At 35.7% G+C, this 23,360-nt stretch overlaps 2 protein-coding genes across 4 annotated transcripts; one reads left to right on the forward strand and one right to left on the reverse strand.

Moving 5' to 3' along the window:
* Nucleotides 1-5,518: 5,518 nt before the first annotated feature.
* Nucleotides 5,519-13,108, forward strand: LOC133695691 (protein TIME FOR COFFEE-like). 3 transcript variants are annotated; one of them, XR_009842515.1, is made up of 13 exons: nt 5,519-5,923; nt 6,018-6,506; nt 6,589-6,770; nt 6,863-7,175; nt 7,331-7,733; nt 7,833-7,893; nt 8,012-8,104; nt 8,228-8,492; nt 8,622-8,688; nt 8,785-8,851; nt 8,933-9,292; nt 9,389-12,286; nt 12,949-13,108. XR_009842515.1 is itself a non-coding variant. In XM_062117616.1 (12 exons), the coding sequence occupies exons 1-12, from the start codon at nt 5,827-5,829 to the stop codon at nt 11,813-11,815; spliced, it is 4,824 nt and encodes a 1,607-aa protein (XP_061973600.1). In that variant the 5' UTR covers nt 5,519-5,826; the 3' UTR covers nt 11,816-12,466. The 3 variants fall into 3 exon arrangements, 1 of the variants encoding a protein (XP_061973600.1); XR_009842514.1 differs by lacking the exon at nt 12,949-13,108 and adding an exon at nt 12,624-12,909; XM_062117616.1 differs by lacking the exon at nt 12,949-13,108 and having other exon boundaries at nt 9,389-12,466.
* Nucleotides 13,109-16,985: 3,877 nt separating this feature from the next.
* LOC133697586 (vacuole membrane protein KMS1-like) lies at nt 16,986-22,458 on the reverse strand. The gene is made up of 8 exons (XM_062120236.1): nt 21,948-22,458; nt 21,252-21,463; nt 20,883-20,961; nt 20,156-20,455; nt 18,836-18,993; nt 18,184-18,300; nt 17,695-17,874; nt 16,986-17,470 (listed from the first exon to the last, which is right to left on the reverse strand). The coding sequence occupies exons 1-8, from the start codon at nt 22,012-22,014 to the stop codon at nt 17,294-17,296; spliced, it is 1,290 nt and encodes a 429-aa protein (XP_061976220.1). The 5' UTR covers nt 22,015-22,458; the 3' UTR covers nt 16,986-17,293.
* Between the last annotated feature and the right edge of the window lie 902 nt (nt 22,459-23,360).

A 23,360-nucleotide genomic window follows, 5' to 3' on the forward strand; every position in this document is an offset into this window, starting at 1 on the left:
CTTTACGGGTAGCTAATGGTTATGTTGTAAAGAAAATCATTTTACGAGGCATAAATTCTTAAAATTTTAATTCTTAATGTTTTTTTTATATATATAATCTTGTTCATTGAGGTTTTGACATTTCTATCATTTATTTCACTTGTTTTTTGTTTCACCCCTTGCATTTACAAGTAGATGCAGTCGTAGAAAAACGATGGAGAAGAAAGAAATAAGCTAGGTGGTCAGATTCCATGGACAAAAAACTCGAATTTAGTGTGAATGTGTTCCGCTTGACAGGTTAAGTGCTATTAAAATATTTGTGAGCTTCCAAAAAAAAAAGATTAGGATCAAGAAATATTTTTTTCATGTTTAATTTTGTATTTGTCCTTGCTAATTTTATACTTTGCTTTTCATGTAAATGTATATTTTTATAATTCTTTAATTAGATAAAAATTGAATCTTAGAAAACAAGGCTATTATTAAACCTGCAATGGCTATGACCTAGATATTATGTCAAGTTAATTAATATAGAGCTAAGTTGATGAACGCATCGTTTTATGACGTTCCTCTCCTACGAAATGAGGTATGTACAGCTACACCAGTTTCAAGACACGTAGGAAGACATTTTAAAAGAGATGTCTTGTCAATAGACGAATGTACACGACTAGCCCCCAACAGTTTTAAAAAGTTTCAAAGGGCCAAAAATAAACTGATGAAACAACCATGCCCGACAGTACACAATAGTCTAGCCCTTATATTTACACTCCTGTCACAGGATGCCTTAATGACGTGCTAATATCAATTGTAAATAACAGTAAATGCTCTTTAAACATCCGATTAAACTAAAGGGCGCTAACAAGCCTAATCTTCTAGTAATTAACTAATTAGGTGGCATGCCATTCTGTGAGTTAATTTAATAATATTATTAAAAAATAAGATATTAATAACAAACCAAGTGAAAAAATAACAATGATTCAATGTAAAAGATAAACACTAGTTAATATTATAAAAATATATCTTCATGATATTTCAAAAATATCTTAATGATTTTATTTGTTAACAAAGTAAAAATTAAATGAGAATATAATAATTTTATAGAAAAAAAAATATAAAAAAAATATGAATATAAAAAAAATAAGACAAAAAAAATCAATTAATATTAACTTTTTAAACAATGAACCGGGTTATAAGACCGAAAATACCGTATATGAAAAATTGCAATAAAAAATAAATCAAAAGGTAAAAATAAATTTTAAGTGAGTTAAATTGAAAAAAATAACAACATTAACAAAAGGATAAAAATCAAAAGAACAAAGACAAAAAAAATAACAATACACTATAAACTTGGATTTAAGAGTGAAACTAAAAATAATGAAACTTTCATAAACGATTTAAGAAAAAATCATAAAAATAAGCATTAAATCTTAACCATCAAAACATGATAAAAAAATAAATATACAAAATTCTTCAACATTTTTTTTACACTAAACAAAACCAAATCATATATGTTGATCTGGTTTTGTTTGATTGATTGATTTTTTAAAAAGAACAAAAAAAAAAGAATCAGACTAGGTCCAGGTGCTGCTGGGTTTAGTAAGCCAGATCCGACCCTTGGCTTGATAAAGCAACGGCCCATGCATGAGCCTTTACTCTTTTTTTAAAAAAAAGTTTAATAGGACGATGTGTCATTTGCTTTGGTTATTTTTTAAAAATGACGCGTCGCTTGAGAAACCCAGAATCTAACCACTACGATGGTCGGAAAACGAGTTCCTTTGTTGTTCACACAAAATCTTATTTTCAACTCATTTTGATAAAAAAAACACTTATAAAACACCATAAAGACCTCATTAAATCAATCAATACCCACCTAAAAGCCAATAAACCACCCTAATTCCACCTGAAATAAAAAAAATTTCGAGTCCATATATGTTGTTTTAGGTGTTTCTAAGGTAAAAAAATACTTAAATGTAACCCCGTTGTCATATAGAATATTTTAACACAAAAATCAATTGTTTTGTTGCTGAAATCTTTCTTGACATTCACTTTTTCTTTCTAAACCAGAATATAATGACTTTTTCTCCCTCTCAATAACAAAAAAAAGAACCGGAAAAAAGAAGAAGTTAAATATCAAAATGTATTCCTTTTGAATTCAAGAGACTGATCATTTAAAATCTAAAAAATATGATGAATTAAAATGAATATTGCAACGAGATTTTCAACTCGCTTTCTATATTATCCGTGATTTTTACTTTAGTTTCTTAAGCTTTTAATTCAACCTTTCCTAAAAAAAAAAAGTAATAAAAGGCTAATTTGGGTTAAAAGATAAAATTGTGCAAAATAAATATTCAAAAATCAAAATAAAAATTATAAAAAAACACTAACTCAATCCATCCAAGATATATTATGAGAAAGCACACAATAATTCCAACATAGCAAAACACAGATGGTTAAACAAGTATAAGAATAGGTTGGAATTGTAAATATAGCAAGTTATTGGCGGCCAGGGTTCTACACATGGTCGCTAAAGTTGTGTTTTGGGAGTTCAGCGAACCGTGTTTCTTAAATTCTTTTTTATTTTAAATTATTTTTAAAAAATCATTTTAATATAAAAAACATTAGATGACATCCTCGGTATAGCGAGGACACGACATCCACAGAGGCAGTAGTGACGTAGCCAACTATTGTACACATGACAACTCATCGGGACAGCGAGGGAAAGAAAGGAAAAGCCCGCCCCCTCAATACTCTCGTCCATACATATAAAGCGAACAAAAGGAAGAGAAGGTGATCAATTGTGGTGGGCCAACCATTTATCGTGGGCCCTAATTATGACGTGGCCACCAAAAATAATTCTTTTTTCATGGTTTTGGTAAATGACACAACGTTGTTAGAAAAAAACTTTAATAGCATACAACTGGCAAAATGTGGACAAAGGATTCATCAATATCTTATCAGCCTCAATCAATAATATCTAACCTTCTCGTCACTCTATCCTTTCCCATTTAAAGAAAAGATATTTATTTCGAGGAAATGAAGTGAGAGATGGTGAGTCATAATAACAACATCCGAGAGTTTTTTGGGATTTCTAACATAGTAATTTTTTTTAATAAAACAATACAATATAAAAAATGTTTTAAAAAGAGAACAATTTAATAGTCATGCATAATATTTATCTTTCACGGGTTATAAGTGTTATATACAATTTTTTAAAATTGCAAAATTATTAGACATAAAATTTAATAAAAAAAGAGAAAAAAAGATCTCAAAGGTATATAATATATTGAAATTTTGATAATGACAAAACCTCTAAAGTTTGAAAGATTTCGATGAAACAAATCCAATAATACAAAGAAAGGCCACTAATAATAATCAAGTGGATCATATAAGCAGCTTAAAGACAAGTGATCTCGACACTCTTGGATAGTTTATGTAGCCCACCTCGTTTACCGTTTGTGACACTCTTTGATGTTGTTGAATTCGTTTTGTTGAGATATTTTCAGCGATACTTATGTTGTCTTCATCAGAGTTTCAGTATATCTCCGGAATTATTATCTTTTTATTTTTTTTCTTTCCTATCTCTTTATAAATTACAAGGAGAGAGGAGAGATAAAAGAAAGAAAGAAAAAAGATTTTGAAGACACACCGATAATAACATTACTAGTACTGTTAAAAATATCTCAATGAGACGAATAAAAAAATACCGTAAAAGGTCATCAACAATAATCAGAGGTGACCGTATGAGTGGATTGAATCTTGTTTCCAACCATCTTTTTATTCTTTGTTTTTTTTAATTGATTCTTGTGTTTGATAATTTTATAATTTGAATAATTATAAATAATAATTATAATTCGTTAAATTATAATATTTTTTTATACCTTATTAATTTATCCTTTTTTTTTTTTACGAAAAAAACTCCTAGATTCAATGCGCAAACAAGCGAAGAGAGTGACAGAGAACTAATCTATGATATTTTTTTAAATATTTTTTACATTATATTATTTTATCTATTTTTTTTAACGAGAAAAAAAACTCCAAGATCTAAGGCGCGAACAAGTGAAGAGAGTGATAGAGAACTACACGTGGCAGATAAAAACACCGACACGTAACGAAAATGACTCTGCCATGCTGGACGGCTACTTTTTTAATTTAGTGCACGCAGAATGTGAACGAACTCTCTCCGCTATAAGTGCGTGGAGTAGAAAGCGGGAAATCAGAGGGAACTTGTTTTTTTCCCTTTCCATTTTTATCCTATTATTATTTTATGCTGCTTTTTTAATACCTTTTAACTGCGCGGTGAAATTTGACCAAGCGAGTATATTCCGCCTCTGGTTCTAAATGTGGGGCCCAGTACACGTCACCTAACGAGCTGCCACCATCTCGCGAACGTGACAATAAGGCCACCTCCTACGGGAGGAAATAATTTCTCTCTCTTTCTAGTATCTAGATCGGCAGCTAACTGTGTTTGTTTCTGTGTCCCACCCTTTCTCTTGACCGTGACTCGAGTTTCCTCCCCTGCTGCTCAACTGATATCAGCCGTCAGATTGAAAGAATCAACAGCCATGATATGGCGCACGGATCAAAATGAGAAAGCTGACAAATGTTTTTTTGGTGCGGTGCTGCCAGCTCGGACTAGCTTTTTCGTTGGTATCTGGGATTTTGTTTTAAATGAAGGGATATCCACGTCAGATGTGATCCAACGGTTGAAAAGGGTGTTTCCCTGGCTAATGACAATCCTACGCGTTGGATTACAGTTTTTTGATTGCTTTCACATGGAGCCCACATGTTCTTGTCTGAGTTACTCTCATACCATAATAATAATAATTTATTGAAATATTGGAAATAAGAAAACGTGGAACCGAAATACAATGAATTTCACCGGTTGGAACGATATTTTCTGCGGTCACCTAGATTCCTTGTGATCGTACTGTTGCTTTTACCAAGGTCAGTGTAACCGGTTATAGCCAGTTTCGAGATCTCTTTGGGAAATTCAAGGGCAGTGGGCCCTCTCAATTTTGATAGTGATTCGTGGGCAACAGTATTTTCTCACTCTTCAAACATTGAATTAACTAATTAAAGTATTAATCAATTTTATATTAATATTTTTTTTGTTGTAATTGCCATTGCAATAAAATAATAGCAAAATCGGGGCAGTGAGTGAGGTCGTTTTCCGTGGCCATCGTGTAATTTTTTTTTAAGTTTGATGATGCGAGAAATAAATTAAAATAATAATAATAATATTTTGATATATTTTTAAATAAAAAATATTTTAAAAAATAATTCTTACTGAACATGGAATGCTTGAGCATAAAGAAATAAACAAGGCGGCCACGTGGAAATACTATGCAATAAAAAAGTTAATTGGTCGCTGAGAGGCAGGGTATCAAGGGTTGCGATTTTGCCATGTTGGTGACAGCCTATCAGAACCGTATGATGTGTCGTGCAATAATGGTTTAGATCTAACCGTGGAATACACCTAAAAATCGTGGCCGTCAACTAGGCCTTGGCAGTAAGTTTCAGAGTGATATGAGATGAAATATAGCTAGAAAAGAGGGTTGAGAAGACGAGAACACAAAAGGGAAGAGAGGGAGAGAGAGTGAAGGGGGGCTGGGCAAGTAGAGAAGAAGATAAGTGAAAGCTAGGATGTTTCAACACCGAAAATTTTTCTTGGTCGAAAATCCTTGATTACCCCAAAAAAAAAAAGATCACTTGTTCTATAAGATCAAATACATCGGTATTTCTGAAAAACCCAGTGAGCCAGACTCAATTATGCGTGGTTCTTGGTGATATGAGAGATGAGATAAACTTTCTGATTACAAGTGATTTGTTATTAGAAAGGCAAAGAAAGAGATGGATAGAAATAGAGAAGCAAGAAGAGTGGGTATGGCAGCTAGTAATGGTTTGTCTAGAAGAAGACACAGAAGTAGCAGCCTAAGAGACTCTCCAGGTTTGATTTCTCATCAGATCTAACTCTCTTTGGCTCCTGTTAAATCAAGACCGTTCGTATTAATTCTGATGTGTTTTGGTGTTCGTTATTGCAGAAGATGATGGACCGGTGGAGTTGCAAGAAACAACGAAGCTGCGAGATCGAAAAAAGGATCGAGATCGAGATCGGGATCGGGATAGAGACAGGGACCGGGACCGGGACCGGGACCGTGAGAAAGACCGAGATAGAGATCGGATTAGCGGCAGGAGTAAGAGGAGGAGAGGGGAGAGACTGATGCACGGGAGCAATAGGGAAGATGGAGAGCGAGACGAGACCTCAGACGAAGAGAGCGTTAATGATGACGAAGATGAAGATGACGATGATGCGGTTGGTGTTGCAGGAAGTTCCATGAGGATGCTCCCACCGAACCCTTCTTCTTTATCTTCTTCTTCTATGTCTAATCATCATCATAGGAAGAGCTTTCCGCCGCAGACAAAAGTTTTTAGAGCCGCGCCCACGATGGCGAATACCACTGCTGCAGTTACACCGTGGAAGGCTCCTGATGAGATGATTGGTGTGTCGGTTCCTAGAAAAGCTCGGTCAGGTATAGAGGTGGAAGAGATTTAATATACAAAGGCAAATTTATCAATTTTAGCTGATTGCTGATTTTTGGTTTTCTTTTGCAGCATCTACAAAGAGGTCACATGAATGCTGGACTTCAAGTGGTGGAGTTGGTAGTGAGCAAATTCACCGTCAAGCTTCAATATCTCCGGTAAGATCGAGTGGACCAGCTATGTTAGCTTCAGCTTCTCCGGCGGCTCCTGTCTCTCCTCCATCATCTTCCAATGCTTCAGTGAAAAAGAAGATGGTCCGTTGCTTCATTTCTACAGGATTTTGCCTTTTCTTTTAATAATTTTTGGGTCAATAAACTGACGATTGCTTTTACTTTTGCTGTTGTAGAAACCTAATGGACCGAAACAGAGACCTCCTAAATCTTCTTCAAAATCTACTTCGGCACAAGATGAGATTGAGTTTGAGATCGCTGAGGTGTTATATGGGTTGCTGAGGCAACCTCAAGGAGCTACAAAGCAAGAAATCATGGGAAATGATTCGATCAAGTTTGATTTCAGAGAAGCGAACCACAATAAAACTACTAGTGATGCTAAATCCAGAGTTTCCTCACCGATCTCCAACTCACAGTCCACTGTTCCTCAGTCATCTTCTATCCCACCATCTAATTCTAGTTCTTCTGCTGCTCCCATGTCTGCAATTGGTGAGTTTTCTTGAGCAGAAGCGGTTTCATTTTCTTCCTCAATGCTCTGGCGATTTTAAGGCACAAGGATGTGATCATAGCAAAGGTTCCTCATTTTGATTTCATTCCTTGTGTTGATGTAATTTTTTTTTTTGGGTTTTGGTTTCGATTTGCAGCACCTAAGAGGAAAAGACCGCGGCCAGTCAAGTATGATGACGAGCATCCCACAAACTTTCCAGCTCGTAATAGTTCCATTTTGTCAATAGCCAAGGTTGACGTTGATCAGCCTGCAATAATTGATTCTTCTCCTAATTTAGAGAACTCGGGATCTGCAGCGGAAAATGGTGGAGCTTCACATGATTTATTGGCTAATCAAGCTGCTCCCGCAATGACAGAGGCGCAGCTGCAGGAGGCGGTTAAGCTGGAGAATCATCCGATATCAGATTCTAAGCCCACGACTGAAGAATCAGAATGTAGAGATTTGGGTGGACTGATAGAAGAAACTCGGTCTCCGAAGAAGGAATCTACTCCTAGTCTTAGATTGGGTGATGATTGCGAGAGTTTGACAGCAAATAAAGCGTGAGCATCGATTAAATGGACGCTTGTTTGATTTTGATCTTCTTCATTGTTCTGAACCCTGGGATCTGATTTGGTTATCCCGGATATTTTTTCTTACAGGAATTTGATGGTCTCTGAGATTGATAGTCAGCGAGAAGAGAAGTTCCAGATAGATCTGATGGTGAAGATTTATTCACAATTTTACAACATTAATACTTTTCTTCTAGGAAAATTCATTTCTGGGATTGTAATCTATATATATATATATTTATTTATTTTTTATTTTCATCGAGTCACAGGCTCCTCCTCCATCAAGGTCATCTCCAGAAAGGGACAGTGAGATTGATTTTGTGGCCGTAGATCCTAAATCTATGGTCACATATGGGGAAACGGTGAGTGGGACCACCTTGTACTTTCTGCTTTTTGTGACTTATCTGCTTATCTGTTTGTTATGATGCGGTTTGTGAAAAATTAATGATGTTGGTTCTTATATTTTTGCTTGTTCAATATGGCAGGAAAAGAAGCCTGTGATGGTCAAAGAAGATGAGAAAGCATTGAAAGTTGTAAAGGAAGATATAAATGTGGAACCTGTAGAGAAAAAGACAAAAGTTATTGGTGAACAAGTTGAATCCCAGAAGCCAATTGTTAATAAAGAGAGGAATATTGATCTCCAGCTTGATCCAGGGAAGGCTGATAGAGATAGCGCCACTGTTACTATAAGTAGAAATAATCTGCTTCAGCATGTGCGGCAGCAGCAGCAACCCAACACAGAGAAAATTGGTAAAAAAAAAAATAGCGGATCTCTCCTCTTTCTTTTTTTAAATTGAGAATTGTTGTTCTCGTCAAATTTTTCCAATTGGGTTGCTGATTCAATTTTTTTCCTTCCTCTTTTTTCTGTCCCATTCTCAGCGCAATCCAGTTCTTTACCTTTGCCAATGTCTATGACTGGCTGGCCCGGTGGGCTTCCTCACATGGGGTATTGTCTTTTGGGTGTTGTTTGATTCTTTCATTCTTTGGCCGTACAATGCTTTAGATTCTCTTCTCTGGGGAAATGACATTTTCGTATCGGCAGATATATGGCACCTCTACAAGGAGTTGTATCCATGGATGGAAGCACTGTGTCTTCTGCAGCCATACAGGTATGTAACGCTTGTTTGAGCATCTGGAAAAGAATGTAATCCCTCCTCCATTCTGATGGGTTCTTTGTGAACTTGTTGCAGCCTCCACATTTAATTTTTAGCCAACCACGGCCAAAAAGGTGTGCAACACATTGCTACATTGCAAGGAATATTCATTGTTACCAGCAATTTACAAGGATGAATCCTTTCTGGCCACCAGCTGCTGGTTCTGCTTTACAATATGGGGCTAAAGCGTGCAATATGAATGTGGTGCCATCCGCTGATTTGCATGCAGGTAGAGGTGTGAATTCTGCGCAAGAAAAGGGACAGAGTCTTGCCATTTTTCCCGGTCCCTGTGGGAAGGAGAAGAATTCTCAAGGTGCCAACATTGCAGAAGCTGCACAGAGAAAGCAGATTTTGCTCCAGCAAGCCCTGCCGCCAGGTGCTGCTAGTAATATCATGGTATGGTCGTCTCTTGAGTTGTAATGTTCTTAACTCTGTGATCTGTCCATGGGTTTTGGTTTTTTGAGTGTTAGTTTTCCTTCTGTTAAATTCCAGCATGGACCCACTTTCATCTTCCCATTGAATCAACAACAAGCTGCTGCTGCTGCTGCAGCAGCAGCAGCAGCTTCTGTCCGACCTGGAAGTGTGAAGTCTCCTCCTGCTGCAGGCAGTGTAGCCTCTTCAAGTGCCTCAAGTTCTGCTTCAATGAGTTCCACAGCATCAGCTATAGCTGGTCCTACACCAATGAGCTTCAACTACCCGAATCTCCCAGGCAATGAAACCCAATACTTGGCAATTATGCAGAATGGAGCGTTCCCGATTCCCATACCTGCTCATGTTGGGGCCGCAGCAGCTTATAGAGGAACCCATCCTCAGGCAATGCCTTTGTTTAATGGATCGTTTTATTCTTCTCAAATGCTCCATCCTTCACAGCTTCAGCAGCAGCAGCCATCCACCCAGACACAACAAAGCCAACAAGGCCATCAAAATCCGAGCATTACCAGTGGTTCCTCATCATCCCAGAAGCATTTGCAGAATCAGCAGCAGAGATTGCATGGCAGTGGAGCTGGTGGAGATGGTGGAAATCTGCAAGGTTTTCCTGGCCCTAAAAACCAGCTGCCCCATTCCCTGCCAAACCAGCAACGGCAGCAGATGCAAAATCAGAATGTTTCTCACCAAGCTCGTCAACTCGAGAGTGAATTTGGTGGTGAAGACAGCCCTTCAACTGCTGACAGTCAAGTCTCCCGTCCAAATATGAGTCATTATGGCCAGAATTTAATGCCAATACATCCAGCGAACTTTGCTTTGATGAATCCCACATCGATGGGTGGTGCCCATAGTGCAAGTGGCAATACTAGTGAAAAGAAACCCCAGCAACCACAAACACAGATCTCTAAGGCTGGGGCTGAACCTTCAACCTCTCAGGCTTTTGCCATGTCATTTACTTCCATCAATGGAACCACTGCTTCCCCGGGACTTGATATTTCATCAATTGCACATAATCATGCTCTTCTCCCAGAGGCAGCAAGGCATGGATATCACGTAATTGCTGCTGCCCAAGCAGCACAGCAGAAGAAGAATTACCGTGTTTCTGAAGAAGGGAAAACTGGAGGAAATGACATTTCTAATGTGGAAGAAGAGAGGAAGGCCATTGCAGGAGTAAAGGCTCCATTAACTGCCGGGCAGTCAATTGTGTTCTCTCGGGCAGATTTAACAGACTCCCCCATTTCAACAATGCCAGTCAACAATGTCATTGATAGCTCAGCCCGAACTCTTAACCTTGGGACTACTCCTGCTCGGACCTCTGGCTCTGTTATGTCAGCTACTATCAGTGGTGCAAATGCACCAAGTATACAGCAGCAGATGCAGCGGAATCAGCAGCAGCAGCAGCAGCAAATTCTTCAGCTTCAGAAGCAGCAGCAACAATTTGTGGCTGCAGCTTCCTCTCGTAGTAAAACCCCAGCAACTAGCAATGGAAGTGCTTATCCCGATCATATTTCATCATCATCAGCCATGGCCACCAAGTTCCCTAATGCACTTTCTGCTTTTCCTCAAAATTTTGTTCAAAACAGCAGTAGCCCTGCTCAATCACCCCAGTGGAAAAATTCCGTGAGGACCACCACCTCTCAAGTTCCTTCTCCATCTCTAACCCCAGCTTCACCAACCCTCAAAAATCTTCCCCAACAACAAGGCCGAACACAAGGAGGTCACACACAGATATCTTTTGCGGCTAACCAAAAACCATCTGCTTCGCCACAAGGGCAACCAAATCCCAGCAGTAACCAATCCCCATCTCCTCCGATGATGGTTGGTTCTCCCACAACATCAATTTCTAAGAGTGCAGGTGGAAGTCCGAGGACATCCGCTTCCACGGTTAACAAAGGTGGTCAATCTTCTACGTTATCATCTCAACAATCCAACTCTGCATCAGTACCTGTGCAAAAATCGTCTCCAGTTGGGGGAAGAAATGTTCCATCAATCCTTGGTCATCCTCACAACACCTCTTCATCTAACTCTGGTACAAAGCCTCAAATGTCACATCAACAGCCGCTATCAAAGCATGCATTCCATCAGGCTCCGCTAATGTACACTAATGCTTCTTATATGCAAGCCCAAGCTCAACATGCGGCAAGTTCAACAAATACTACACCAGCGGGTGGTGGGTTTTATCTCCAAAGACACCGTAGTGATCAGCAGCAGCAATTACAAGGCACTTCAGCTACCTCCTCTACAGGGATGTTGTCATTATGTCCTCCAGTCACACTTGCCTTTACCAGCAGTACTGATCCTGCAAAGGCAGCTGCTAACAATATGAAAGGAGGTGGCTTACCTTCACAGGGTCTTATCCATTCCCAATTTGCTGCTGCACATCCCGCTGGAAAGCCGCATCAGATTTTACCTGCTGGCTTCGCTTATGTCCATTCTGTTCCCACTGTGGTTCAGGTGAAACCGGCAGAGAAGAAACAACCTGCTGGCGAATAGAATCATGTGCCTGGTGCTTTAGATGGCAACCTGCGGATCGGAGAAGATTGAAAAAGACTAGTAGATTGGTTTGATTGGGGATTTTTCTATTTATGAAGGGAAAGCAATTAACAAGCCAAGGAAATGACATTTTGAATACCTTCTGGCAGAATGAAGGGGTGAGAAATGTTCAAGGAAGCACGCCGTGTGGATCCGAACCCAAATTTTGGTAGAAGGAAGTTGAACCAATGGGGGCAGTAATGGTGTCTGCTGACTGGACTTGCTCGCCGTGCGTATTATCTCTCTCTGTACACTTGTGTCTATAGGCTGACAAGGTTGATGGTCAGGTCTAGTTAAATTTGATTGGTTTGATGACGAGAGGCTGGGAATGAAAAGACATGGGAAGAGATTGGTTCAAGTGTTTTTGTAGAGAAAAAGAGGAAAGATGGACGTGGAAAGGTGAAGAAAAAGAACTACCTTTCCCTCTCATGGGTCAGTTATTCTCTCCACTGTGCTAGATTTTCCATCCCTTTTTTATGGGGTCTAATTCTATTTTCCTGAAATCGCATTAGGCAGTATCTTCTAAAACAACATATATATCGTGCAGTGGATGGTGTATATGAATTATGTCTTGCACATATAAAAGTAAACCCACCCAATTTTTTTATTTAATATCTGTCTCCATCCTTGTTTTTCTTGTGTGATGATGTCATATTTTAATTTCTGGGACAATTTAGTCGTGCTAGGTTTATAGAACATGGTGGGATTTGCTGTATTGAATTGAGGGGGTGATGGTTTGTCATATTTGTTGAGAGAGGTTGTTTTGCAGATACACCGGCGCACCTTACCTGAGGAAGAGGTTCAAACTTGAAAACAAGAGCTCCGATTTTGGCTTGCAATTATTTGGTTTTTCACTTATTAGTGTAGTGTCCATGTTGCATAAAACCCTAGCTTTGCCTTTGCGAAATCGTGAAGTACTGCCACGTCATCTCTTGACCCTTGAAAAGGGGTTTGTCACTTTATGGTCTTTGTCTTACACGTTGCCGTTGCCCATTCTTGTGGATTGAATGTGATTACGTCATCTCTCACAATGTATTGCTCTGTAATTGTCTTTATTTGTTTGTTTGTTTGTTCTTTCTTTCTTGTTTTTTCAGAGGGGTGCTCTGTGGTATGTAGTTATCTTTGCTGTAAATTAAAAGGAGGAAGCATGTACTAGATTTAGTGTATGTCTGCAGGTGCATAAGATGATTGTAGGAGGATCGATTTTTAAAAGTATTTTTTATTTAAAAATATATTAAAATAATATTTTTTTAATATTTATTTTTTATATCAATATATCAAAATAAAAAATAATAATTTGAAGATAAGATAAATTCAAGATTTTTTATAAACATCACACCTTAAGGTTGCAATTGTGTCTAGATGATTCTGTTGAGACCCCCAAAGCCAAAGCCCAGGATAGCAAAGGGAAGGTTCGCGGGAGAAATTAAAATACTGCAAACGAAAGATATGATTTGCTACCAAAGTGGCCCTCGCTTGTGGTCCCCATTACAAGACAGCTTTGGGGCCCATGTTCTAGAATAGCGACGTATGTGCTGATGTGTATATCCTGCCTGGAAGTGTGATCTTGCAGGCTCATCTCTTCTACACGTGTTACCCCACCTCTCTTTTATCCTCTTCAGCTTTTATTTATATTTAACGCGGCAACATCTTACAGTTAATGGAGAGTGACGTGTGTCTGTTCGAGAGAGAGAGAGAGAGAAGGTGAAGTGGGTACTCCAAAGTAGAATTGAAATTACTTGCCCATGATACGAATGTTTTGTTTTGCATTACAGTTTATCTCTGTCTTTTTTAAAAAAATTTAATTCTTTTTAAAAGATTCAAATTAATATTTTTTATTAATTTAATATTTTAAAAAAACAATATATAATACACTCCCGAACATGATGGAACATCATCGTGCAAGTGTTCGGAGGTGATGAGAATATTTGGATCTTGGCCATTTCTGAAATCTCAGGTGTTCTTTAACTCTTTTAGCATGATTGCCCCTTAATTTCTGTCCCTTGTTATTTTGAACCCTTTTAAAGGGTTTAAGGTCCCACAAGAGAATCATTTTAAAATGGAAAGAGCGACCCACCCATGCCCACTTCACTATTGCGCTTGTGCAGCTGCTTTCGAACATTTGAGGAAGCTAACGTAATCACACCCAGGATTATGTCCTTCCATGTGTATATTAAGAGGGTGTTTAAGAGATTAATATAGCAATTTGTCATGCTAATACGTAGGTTAACATATTGGTATTAGAAATACACACAATCATTTCTACAGTTAGTGATATGTAATCAGTGTTTAAGAGCATTTTTAAAATACATATGAGCTATAAAAACAGTACATTTTAAGATTTGAATTTTTTAAATGATTTTAATATATTGGTATTAAAAACATGAAATGTCATTTTTAAAAATACCATTTTAATATTTTTCAATCCAAATACGTGCACTCTTATAAAAATACATGATTTGTATTACAAACACATATATAATCATGTCATATACATATATAATCTCCAAAATAAATATAATAAATAGCTCACCACGAGGCATGAGACGACAAACATTTCAGTCGCATGGCTTCATTCAGGCACGAGCAGAAGATTTTATCATACCAAACTTTTTATTTTTCCCAAAAAATTCTTTCTTCATTACCATCATGTGATTATGCCTTGACGGAGAAAAAGTACTTTCATAGATAAAAATTTACCTTCAAAAAATTACTATACCACGGTTCTGAATTAGATCATCGCTCTGTGCTTCACTGCAGTTTACGTTGTAAGTTTTTTGAATATATAAAAAAAACATTTAAGTATCCCTAACATATTTTACAGTAAAAAATAGTTAAATCTTGTGAAGAATAAATATGACTCGATTAACTTGGTAGGACATAAAAAATATTCCAAGTCAGCTCGTATATTTATCAAAACCATAATCCTGGTCATGAGAATGAAATAACCCCATAAAAAAATTAATTGAAATAAATTATGAAATCTAATTCTCAACCAATCGAATATTAAAAAAAAATTAAAAAAACATCAATTAATAAACATAACAAAATCTTTGTAAACCTGGATTAATTCCTAATAAACAAAAATGTTATAGCAAAAAATCTTAAATAAAAAAATTAAATCAAAACAAAAAACAAATCGTTGTTATAGCTAAAAATGTTGCTTTGTAAGGAAGTGACTACTGAATTAACTTTTTGTTAATAATAATTAAATTTTGTTATTGCTTGTATTGTCAAGCTTTTATATTAAATAGCATTTAAAAGTAAAAAAAAACTATCTAAAAATATTTCCGGTTTCGATTTTTGGTTTTTAGATAGTTTTGCAAAAACAAATTGCCTCTCAGATTATATATATTACCCATTGAAGGCCCGGCACGCAACATACAGCCAGCCGATTTTTTTTTTTAATATGTAAAAATATTTTTAAAAAAATTAACAGAAACTTAAAGTTAGCTTAAACCTCAATTAATTTAATATTATAATAATAAAAAAACAGCAACAAATAATAATAATAATAATAGATAATGTCAAGTTGTGTTAACACATGAAACTTATGACCCAACATATGAGATTTGGATTATTTTATAAAATGATAGAATTAAAAAAATATCAATTATAAAAAAGAATCTAAAAAAGAAAAACTAGATTACTTTTCAGGTGTTTATGTACTTTTGTTTTTAGTTGTTTTTCAAAAATGTTTTTAAAAAAATATGAAATTGAATTTTTTTTAACGTTTTTTTGATAGTTTTAATATGTAGATCTTAAAAATAAAAAAATAAAAAATTATTTTAATATATTTTCAAATAAAAAATTATTTAAAAAAATATTCTTCAAACAACAATAAAAAGTAAATTCACAGCAATCTAGAGTGTAACCACAATTCTTGAAAACAAATGGAGGAATTATTAGACATGTTTGTACTCACTTTCCTCACATAAATTTCAATTTCAACATAAAAGTTATTCATAAATTCTATCTTTATACGAGGAAGGAGAATAAATTCTCGGTATAGTGAGTAATTCTTTATGACGTGGAAGAAGATGGGATGCTCGTGAGAGCTTTCCTTTCCTTTCGTTTTTTTTTTTTTTTTTTTTCATTTGATAATTTTTGTGCGTGAGAGATATTTTTCAGTATTACCTATCATGAGTGAATTTGAATTTTACTCCAAAATGTATGTCAACGACAGTTTTTTTTTTTAGAAATAAAAAATAATCAGTCCATAAAAACTGCTAGTTCATTTCTTTGTTCTTGATGCAACGCAATAATTAGTTCTTGGTTGCATGTTCTTTCCATTTTCCCAAATCTTTTCTTTATCATCCCTCATTTTTCTAGTCAACGATGGTTTCCCTGTGTTTTTCATTTCATTTTTGATCACATAGACGCGACCTTTCATGGGAATCCAGCAATCATTACGCAAAATAATTGCATTTGTTGACTATAACAAGAATAAATGATTTAATCCATGTAGTAGGTAATGTCTTTATATTTTTAATTGGGTTTATTATGTCCATGCATAATATTTATTTCTTCAATATATCTTTCTATCAATTTTTTTTTATCATTAATTATCAATAATATTCAATTTCTCACCTCTGTTGATGGTGATTTTATATTTTTTTTCCCTTTCGGATTGAGAATATATATAATTCAAAGCATTACGTAATTGATGATTGCATGTCATTCTATATTTCTATAATCATTAATTATCGTTTTTTGGCAGCTGAGGAGGAGACAGATTGTTCTCATCCTGAAACCTTGACTCGTAAAACTGTAAGAACAAGTTCAAGAGATTTTATTGGCAAAAAGTTTTTACCAGCGTGCGGTACTCCTCCGAGTCAAGCTGGCACACTGCTAACCACCAACCTCAAAAATTAGAAAGTTTTATTTCTCACAGCATTCCTGGATTCAAGAGGTTTTTGTATGAACTTTGGTAAGAGAGAAGAAAGTACTCTCTGCTGTCTAACAAGTTCTGAAGCATGCGGAATACGCCCATTATACATTCAATGGCATCAAACAAATTCTGAGATGGTGAATCCACATGTAAAAGAGAGGCTAAAATTCAGAGCATAGGCATGCAAACCCATTGACGAAACCATACAGCGTTATATTAGAATCCGAAAAGTTTAAGCACTTGACGATCAATCACCAGATAATTTGTCTTGCATTTCCAAAGAATAATAATAGTAAGTTTCCGCTAACATGTCAACAGTTCTTACCAATGGGTGAACAACTACCCAAAATAATGCCTCTCCCAGTATGACACTGGCCATCGTGTTCCTATTTTATACAAGCTTCTACCAGGAACTTGCTGATGTAGACAGATTTTCAGAGACTTACGAAAGAGCTGTTACTTTAACTTCCCTAAGCTAATTGAAAAAACGAAAAAAAAAAAGGAAGAAAAACAGAAATGCATGTGTCATAGTTCTTTCGGTCAGGCTCCTAATCTGAATGTGTCAAAGCTGATGCACTATTTGTCAATGCAGCTATCTCCTTTTCCTGCTGTTTTTTCAGATAACTCTGTGCAGTTGAATTCACAATTTTAAAAAAGAAGTTTAAGAGCATGAGCCATACAACCGTGTTCCACATTCCAGCAAATGAGAAATCCCAATTTTTGACCTGGGGATGAATGAACAAAGAGGGCATGTAAATTAGAAACAGACCTGACAATCAACGCAATATTGCTGAGAATTAAAAGCATTTGAATGCAAAAAAAATTAATTAAAAGCATTTGAATGCAAAAAAAATTAATTAAAAGCATTTGAATGCAAAAAAAATTTGCACCCTACAGTCAACTTATACAAGAACCATCTAGATGTAGCTATTGTGGTCAATCAGGGTACCTTCATATCTGAGGATGCAGGAGGTGCAGGTGCCATATATTTTTCCTTCATTGCATGAAGTTTTGCCGTGAGGTGAGGCAAAGCAGGAGCGAAACCAGGTATAAGGCTGAGTACCCAGATCAACTCATTCTCTATCCAGTTAAGAAGTTGATTGTTGCAAACAGAAATAATGAAAATCGTCTGCCAAAAATACAATCGACCAAGAGTCCGATCACAAGCAATTCAAGAATAAAGCACCATCCAACACCACCTTTTAGCAGATCAATGTTAATTTCAACTCTTGATTTCCATTTTCCCACCATATTTTAAAGTACTTAACAATATTATCAATGCTAAAAATTCATCTATACCAAGCTAAGAGAACTACGATGGTCAAAACACCAATCACAGAATTGAAGCTTCAAGCACAAAAGCACCTAAAACTTATTATAAGCTGAAAGTTTTTAAAATGTCTGAGAGATATAAAGAAAACTTAGATATATCACAAACCTGTATGTGAGTTTTAACAATTGCTTTTCCAATCAATGTTGCTGCAAAGAACTTCCAAAATGGAACACCGAATTGTCCACACATAATGCCAGCAAGGTCAAATAGAGGATTTGGCACCTAAAAATAGTATAACTCATCAGCAAGTTGCACATTAATAAGGAATGAATATGGCATGAACAGATACTAATCAACATCGACTTGTTAGTACCAATGTCATGTATCGGATGGCATAGAAGAATAAAATTACTTTGTTCTTATGTTTCATGAAAAGCACACCTCATAAATACAATGAAAACAGTAAGAGTAGAGCCAATATTATCTAAAAATATAATTTGTAATTTGTACAAAATTTTAAAAATTGTAAGAAGCCAAGCCCATTTGTTATCAGACCTGGTATTTGCCCCACATGAACACTGAAACAATGTCAAATTATTAAGGAAATATTGCACCTGTGAGGATAGATTACAAACATTAAACAGGTTTAAAAAGGGCAATTAAATGCATGTCAGAACATTTCAACTAGGAAGAGTCAATAAGGATCTTAATGCAGGCATGAGTACCAAGAGAACAAAAAAAAGTCTCTCGTGGAACGATCAGAGCTATTTTCAGAAAAAACTTAATAGTATAAAATATAGATGGGCATTGCACTAACCGAAGCAAGCACTAAAATCGTGAAGAAGTTCAAATGTTGAGAGTGGGTCAGAAGCCAATGTTTGATTGCTGTGAGGCGAGTAGCTATGATTCCACTATTTTCATCTAAAGAAGCATCCAATTCTTCCATGGCTTCCAACTTGCTACCTGATATACGTGCTGCTCAAAGCGATGTAATCAATTTGCAAGAACAATTATGCTGAGAGGTTAACATATTAAATCAAATACATCAATTTGCAAGAACAATTATGCTGAGAGCTTAACATATTAAATCAAATACATCAATTTGCAAGAACAATTATGCTGAGAGGTAAACATATTAAATCAAAACTCATGTTCGGCAACTACCATACTCTCACCAAAGACAACAGATAGAATAAACAGTTGTCTCATAAAGGAAAAAAAAAAGAAAAAAAAAAGAATCAGATATGCACTTGAGAATAATAACCCATGATATTGTTTTCTTTTTTTCTTTCAACATCTTGATATTGAGGTGCATCTTGATATTGAGGTGGATTTGGTTACAGCCAACTCCTACTAGTAGGGATTGAGGCCTTGTTGTTGTTGTTGTTGTTGTTGTTGTTGTTGTTGTTGATAATAGTAATAGAAACATGTTCGGTAATAAATAGGGGTGGCAATGGGCACCCGCGGGTCATATTTCTTGATATACGTACCCTACCCCGTTACCTATCAAGTAAAAAATTTAGATATCCATAAACTATCATCAGATTTCGGTTATCTATATGGGTATTCATTATCTAATTATTATTTATGATCCAATAATAATAATCAGATTTAAATTATAAAATTATAAATATAATATCCGTGTTTTATTTTAATATTAAGATGTGTATATATCATATTGTATTAAAAAAAATCTAAATGTTCTACAAATATATCAATATAGTGTAAAAATATATTTTGGGTTAGGTTCGGACAAGTTTTGGGTCGGGTTTGACAATATTCATACCTTACCCACTACTCATTGGGTAAAGTAACAATCGAAAAAATATCCATCTATTCAGGTTGATATCTATTAGGTTCGGATTGAATTGTCATCCCTAGTAATAAATGGGGTTTAAAGATCCTAGGTTTCATATAATCTCAAAAGTGGAAAAACCAAAATAGTCCTCTGTATAATCTGTGAAGAAAATCATGTCTGATACCCCAAACTATCATATTAATCCAGAAATTCAGTCTGATAGCATGACATCAACCTCAGTGCATATGGATGGTCACAAGATCAGAAGATAAGCATTTCATTCTCAGCAATTTTTTTAACCAGATAAATGTATTACAAATGCAGAAACTTAGCGCATACCTGCCCTTGAGATAAAATAAGGAGGAAGCTCCCCAAGTGCAGTCCCAACGCCCCACAAAATAGCCTCTATCTGGACCTGGAACAAAATGCTGATAATAGGAACCCGCAATCCATGTGAGAATGGAAACATTGGGTCCCCAAACTCCTTGCAATCTTTGCCAAGCCATGAAGGAACTCTTTTCAGCTGTATTGTATCATATGGAGCACTTTTTAAATCAACTCGGCCACATTGCATTGCCTTGATCGTGAACAAGGCAATGTGAGGACCCAAATAAAGAACAAAAGTATGCAAACCAGATCCTGAAATAAAATTTAAGAAAACAAACAAAAGAAGAGATAAGAGATCAAGTTCGGTGAATTGCAGATCTAAATTAATTTATGTGAATGAAGCCAAAACAATAGACCAAAAATCATGGGAGAAGTAAATGGACACACTTTACAAGCACAAGGCACAGCCTAACTACCATGCAACTAGAGTTTATCAGGCAAGGATAAAGAGGATGATAAACTTGTCCAGCTACAATGTTGGATTTTATGATTTTGAAAACCTTGGAATACAAAACTAAGAAAAAAACTCGTACTAAATTAACTTGTGGCAAAAACATTATCAATAATTACGTGCACCAAAAGTTGCTCCCAAATTCGAAGCACTCATATAGCTGCCGACACTCTTCACTGTTCCCAATGCCAGAGTTTTTTTATATTCATCAAAGTAAATTTTGCTCACCAAGACCGATAGATGATGCAACGCCAAGGGCAATCCACCACAATCCAAATCGCAGATAATTAGAAAGTTCCTCGACATGCTGCAGAAACATGACACAGCAAGTAAGCAAAATCCCACTCTGTAAATTTGAAGTAGAGTGGTTAATTATGGAACAGCATGAATGCTCACAGTGAGAGAGATAAACAGCATATGCAGATCTTAATATATTCACACGCATGGGAAAAGGTTTGACCATAGGGAACATTATAGTACCATGGCAGTAGCAATCCAAGAACATACGAAACATAACCTTTCACTTATAATTTCATCCATAGGAACATAACTTTAAGTGAACTCAAAGTACCTACAATTTTCTATACGCTGCAATACCTTTTCATGAGGGCCGTCAATGGTCACAAGCACAATTCCAACAGCTGCTACCACTGTGCTTAATAGCATTAGCCAACCACCTTTAGCCAAAAGGTAGAATACTGATCTCTTACAGTATTGAACCATAGCCAAAACAAAAAACTTCAATGTTTTGAAGGGTTGTCCAGTCATCGTCAAATTCTCGAGTTCCTGCTGATGCCTTTCGTGAAGACCTGCAAAATACAGCAATTCTCTCAGGCCATAGAATTTGGCAGGTACAAAAATTCATTCCCTCAAAACTTCATATTGTATGGCGTTCCTGGTTTTCCTTTTCAACCGGAAGCAGGCCAACAAGCAGCAACACGAGCTCTCTCTATCATACACATTTTCTACTGTCAATATGCTGAGCTAAATTAAATTACCTGCACGCTCACCTAATCATTTCCACCTTGTTCCGCCAAAATAAAACGGATAAAAAAATAAACTTTACCACATGGAAACCTCGAAAAATGAAGGCACAAGATATTCAAAACAGAAAATTTTCAATTGCAGTTAGATCATCGATCTGCTTACATGGAAAATCCAAAAGGTTCAAATCGACGTAAAATTCATAGCAGTTCAATTCACGGATGATTTTTCTAATACAAAAAGGAAAGACATAACTTGAAATCGAAATCATGAAAGTAAGAGCGGAAAGAGAGCGAGGAAGTAGCTTGCCTGCGATAGACATGTCCATGTTTTGAGAAGAGGAGGCCTTTGCTTCTTTGTCAGACCCCATTACCATCAAAACATGCTCCGATCAAAATCACAGAAAAAACCCCTCTATCTTCGTCTTCTTCTTAATTATAATTAAATAGTTAAAAAAAATCCCTCCTATTAATATAAATAAAAATTAATAGAAGGTGTTCTAATTTCCGTGATGATAATTATCACGAAATTAGAGCAAGAAGGGGGTTTTTTTTTCAGTGAAATAATTCTGTAGAGGTAGCTAAATAATAATATTTAAAGGTTAGACTAATTGCAGATCTAGGAAAGAAAAAAGAAACAGAGAGAAAGGAGCTTGCTTTGCGTGGAGATCTCTTCTCTTGGTCAGTGGAGCATTTACCGTGCCTTCTCTCTCAGATAAGAGAACCCGCCGTCGCAACGCCACCAAACTAGTTCTCTCTCTCTCTCAAGTTTCGATGGACGATAAATTAAAAATAGAAAGCTGAAATCTTTTTCAAATGTGCACTTGTCGAAATTGCTTTAATACCCCGGAAGAAAAGAGGATAGAATTATTCAAGCATATGCTCCCGTGCCAAGAATAGAAAAGGGTTAAATTATATTAGGTATTGTAATTTAAATCGAATTCCATGTAGATCAACTGAAATTAACGAATGGTTTTAATATCTGAAATTAGATAAATAAAATATAAATATTTAAATTTTAATCTGATTAATAATTAATAAAATATAATAAAAACTCATTACATGGCTGCCAATTATCGTTTATAATTGCTATAATCTTTTCATATTCAAAACAAGGGAGAAAATGTAAATTGTAAATTTAGAAAAAGTTATCACGAATGATGGTTTGATGATTCTTGCAGTATCTTTTGCTTACTACACCTTTTCGAATCTCACAAGGTGATAGAAAGTAAAACTTTCATGAATTTTTTAATTTGAATATGGATAATTTATTTTTTAATTATTATTAATGTGAATGTCCGGATTAATTTGCGCGTACCTTGATTAATTTTACGAGTCCTGAAGTTAACAACCATATAATCCTCTAATGACCATCATATAAAAAGAGTAAACCCTCTAGACCTAAACTCTTATTACTCGCATACCAGGTGATTATAATTTATTTTTATTTTAAGGTAGATGGGTGAATTTAATCCTGATGTAAAAGGCTTTACTTAACCACAAAACAAAACAAAAAATGAATGAATTTTATTGATTACAAAGATCATAAATTATTTTAGCTATTCGTTTTTTTAATTATCAAAGATTATATTTATATTATCAGAGATTTAAAAGGGGACCAGGCGATGAAAAATGTTTTCCGATATCCTATTGTATTTATGCGCATGTTGGTTATTTATTTGTAATTAATGAAAAACATTCTGTGATGGTATGAGAAGGGAAC

This window comes from Populus nigra, chromosome 6 (assembly GCF_951802175.1).
Source record: "Populus nigra chromosome 6, ddPopNigr1.1, whole genome shotgun sequence".
Classification (NCBI taxonomy): Eukaryota; Viridiplantae; Streptophyta; class Magnoliopsida; order Malpighiales; family Salicaceae; genus Populus; species Populus nigra.

Coding starts and splice junctions, on each gene's coding strand:
- LOC133695691 (XM_062117616.1), top strand. CDS start 5,827: ATGGATAGAAATAGAGAAGCAAGAAGAGTGGGTATGGCAGCTAGTAAT. Junction 5,924..6,017: donor CAGCCTAAGAGACTCTCCAG/GTTTGATTTCTC, acceptor TCGTTATTGCAG/AAGATGATGGACCGGTGGAG. Junction 7,176..7,330: donor TGCTCCCATGTCTGCAATTG/GTGAGTTTTCTT, acceptor TTCGATTTGCAG/CACCTAAGAGGAAAAGACCG.
- LOC133697586 (XM_062120236.1), bottom strand. CDS start 22,014: ATGGTAATGGGGTCTGACAAAGAAGCAAAGGCCTCCTCTTCTCAAAAC. Junction 18,994..20,155: donor TTATTTTATCTCAAGGGCAG/GTATGCGCTAAG, acceptor CGCTTTGAGCAG/CACGTATATCAGGTAGCAAG. Junction 18,301..18,835: donor CGATTTTAGTGCTTGCTTCG/GTTAGTGCAATG, acceptor TACTATTTTTAG/GTGCCAAATCCTCTATTTGA.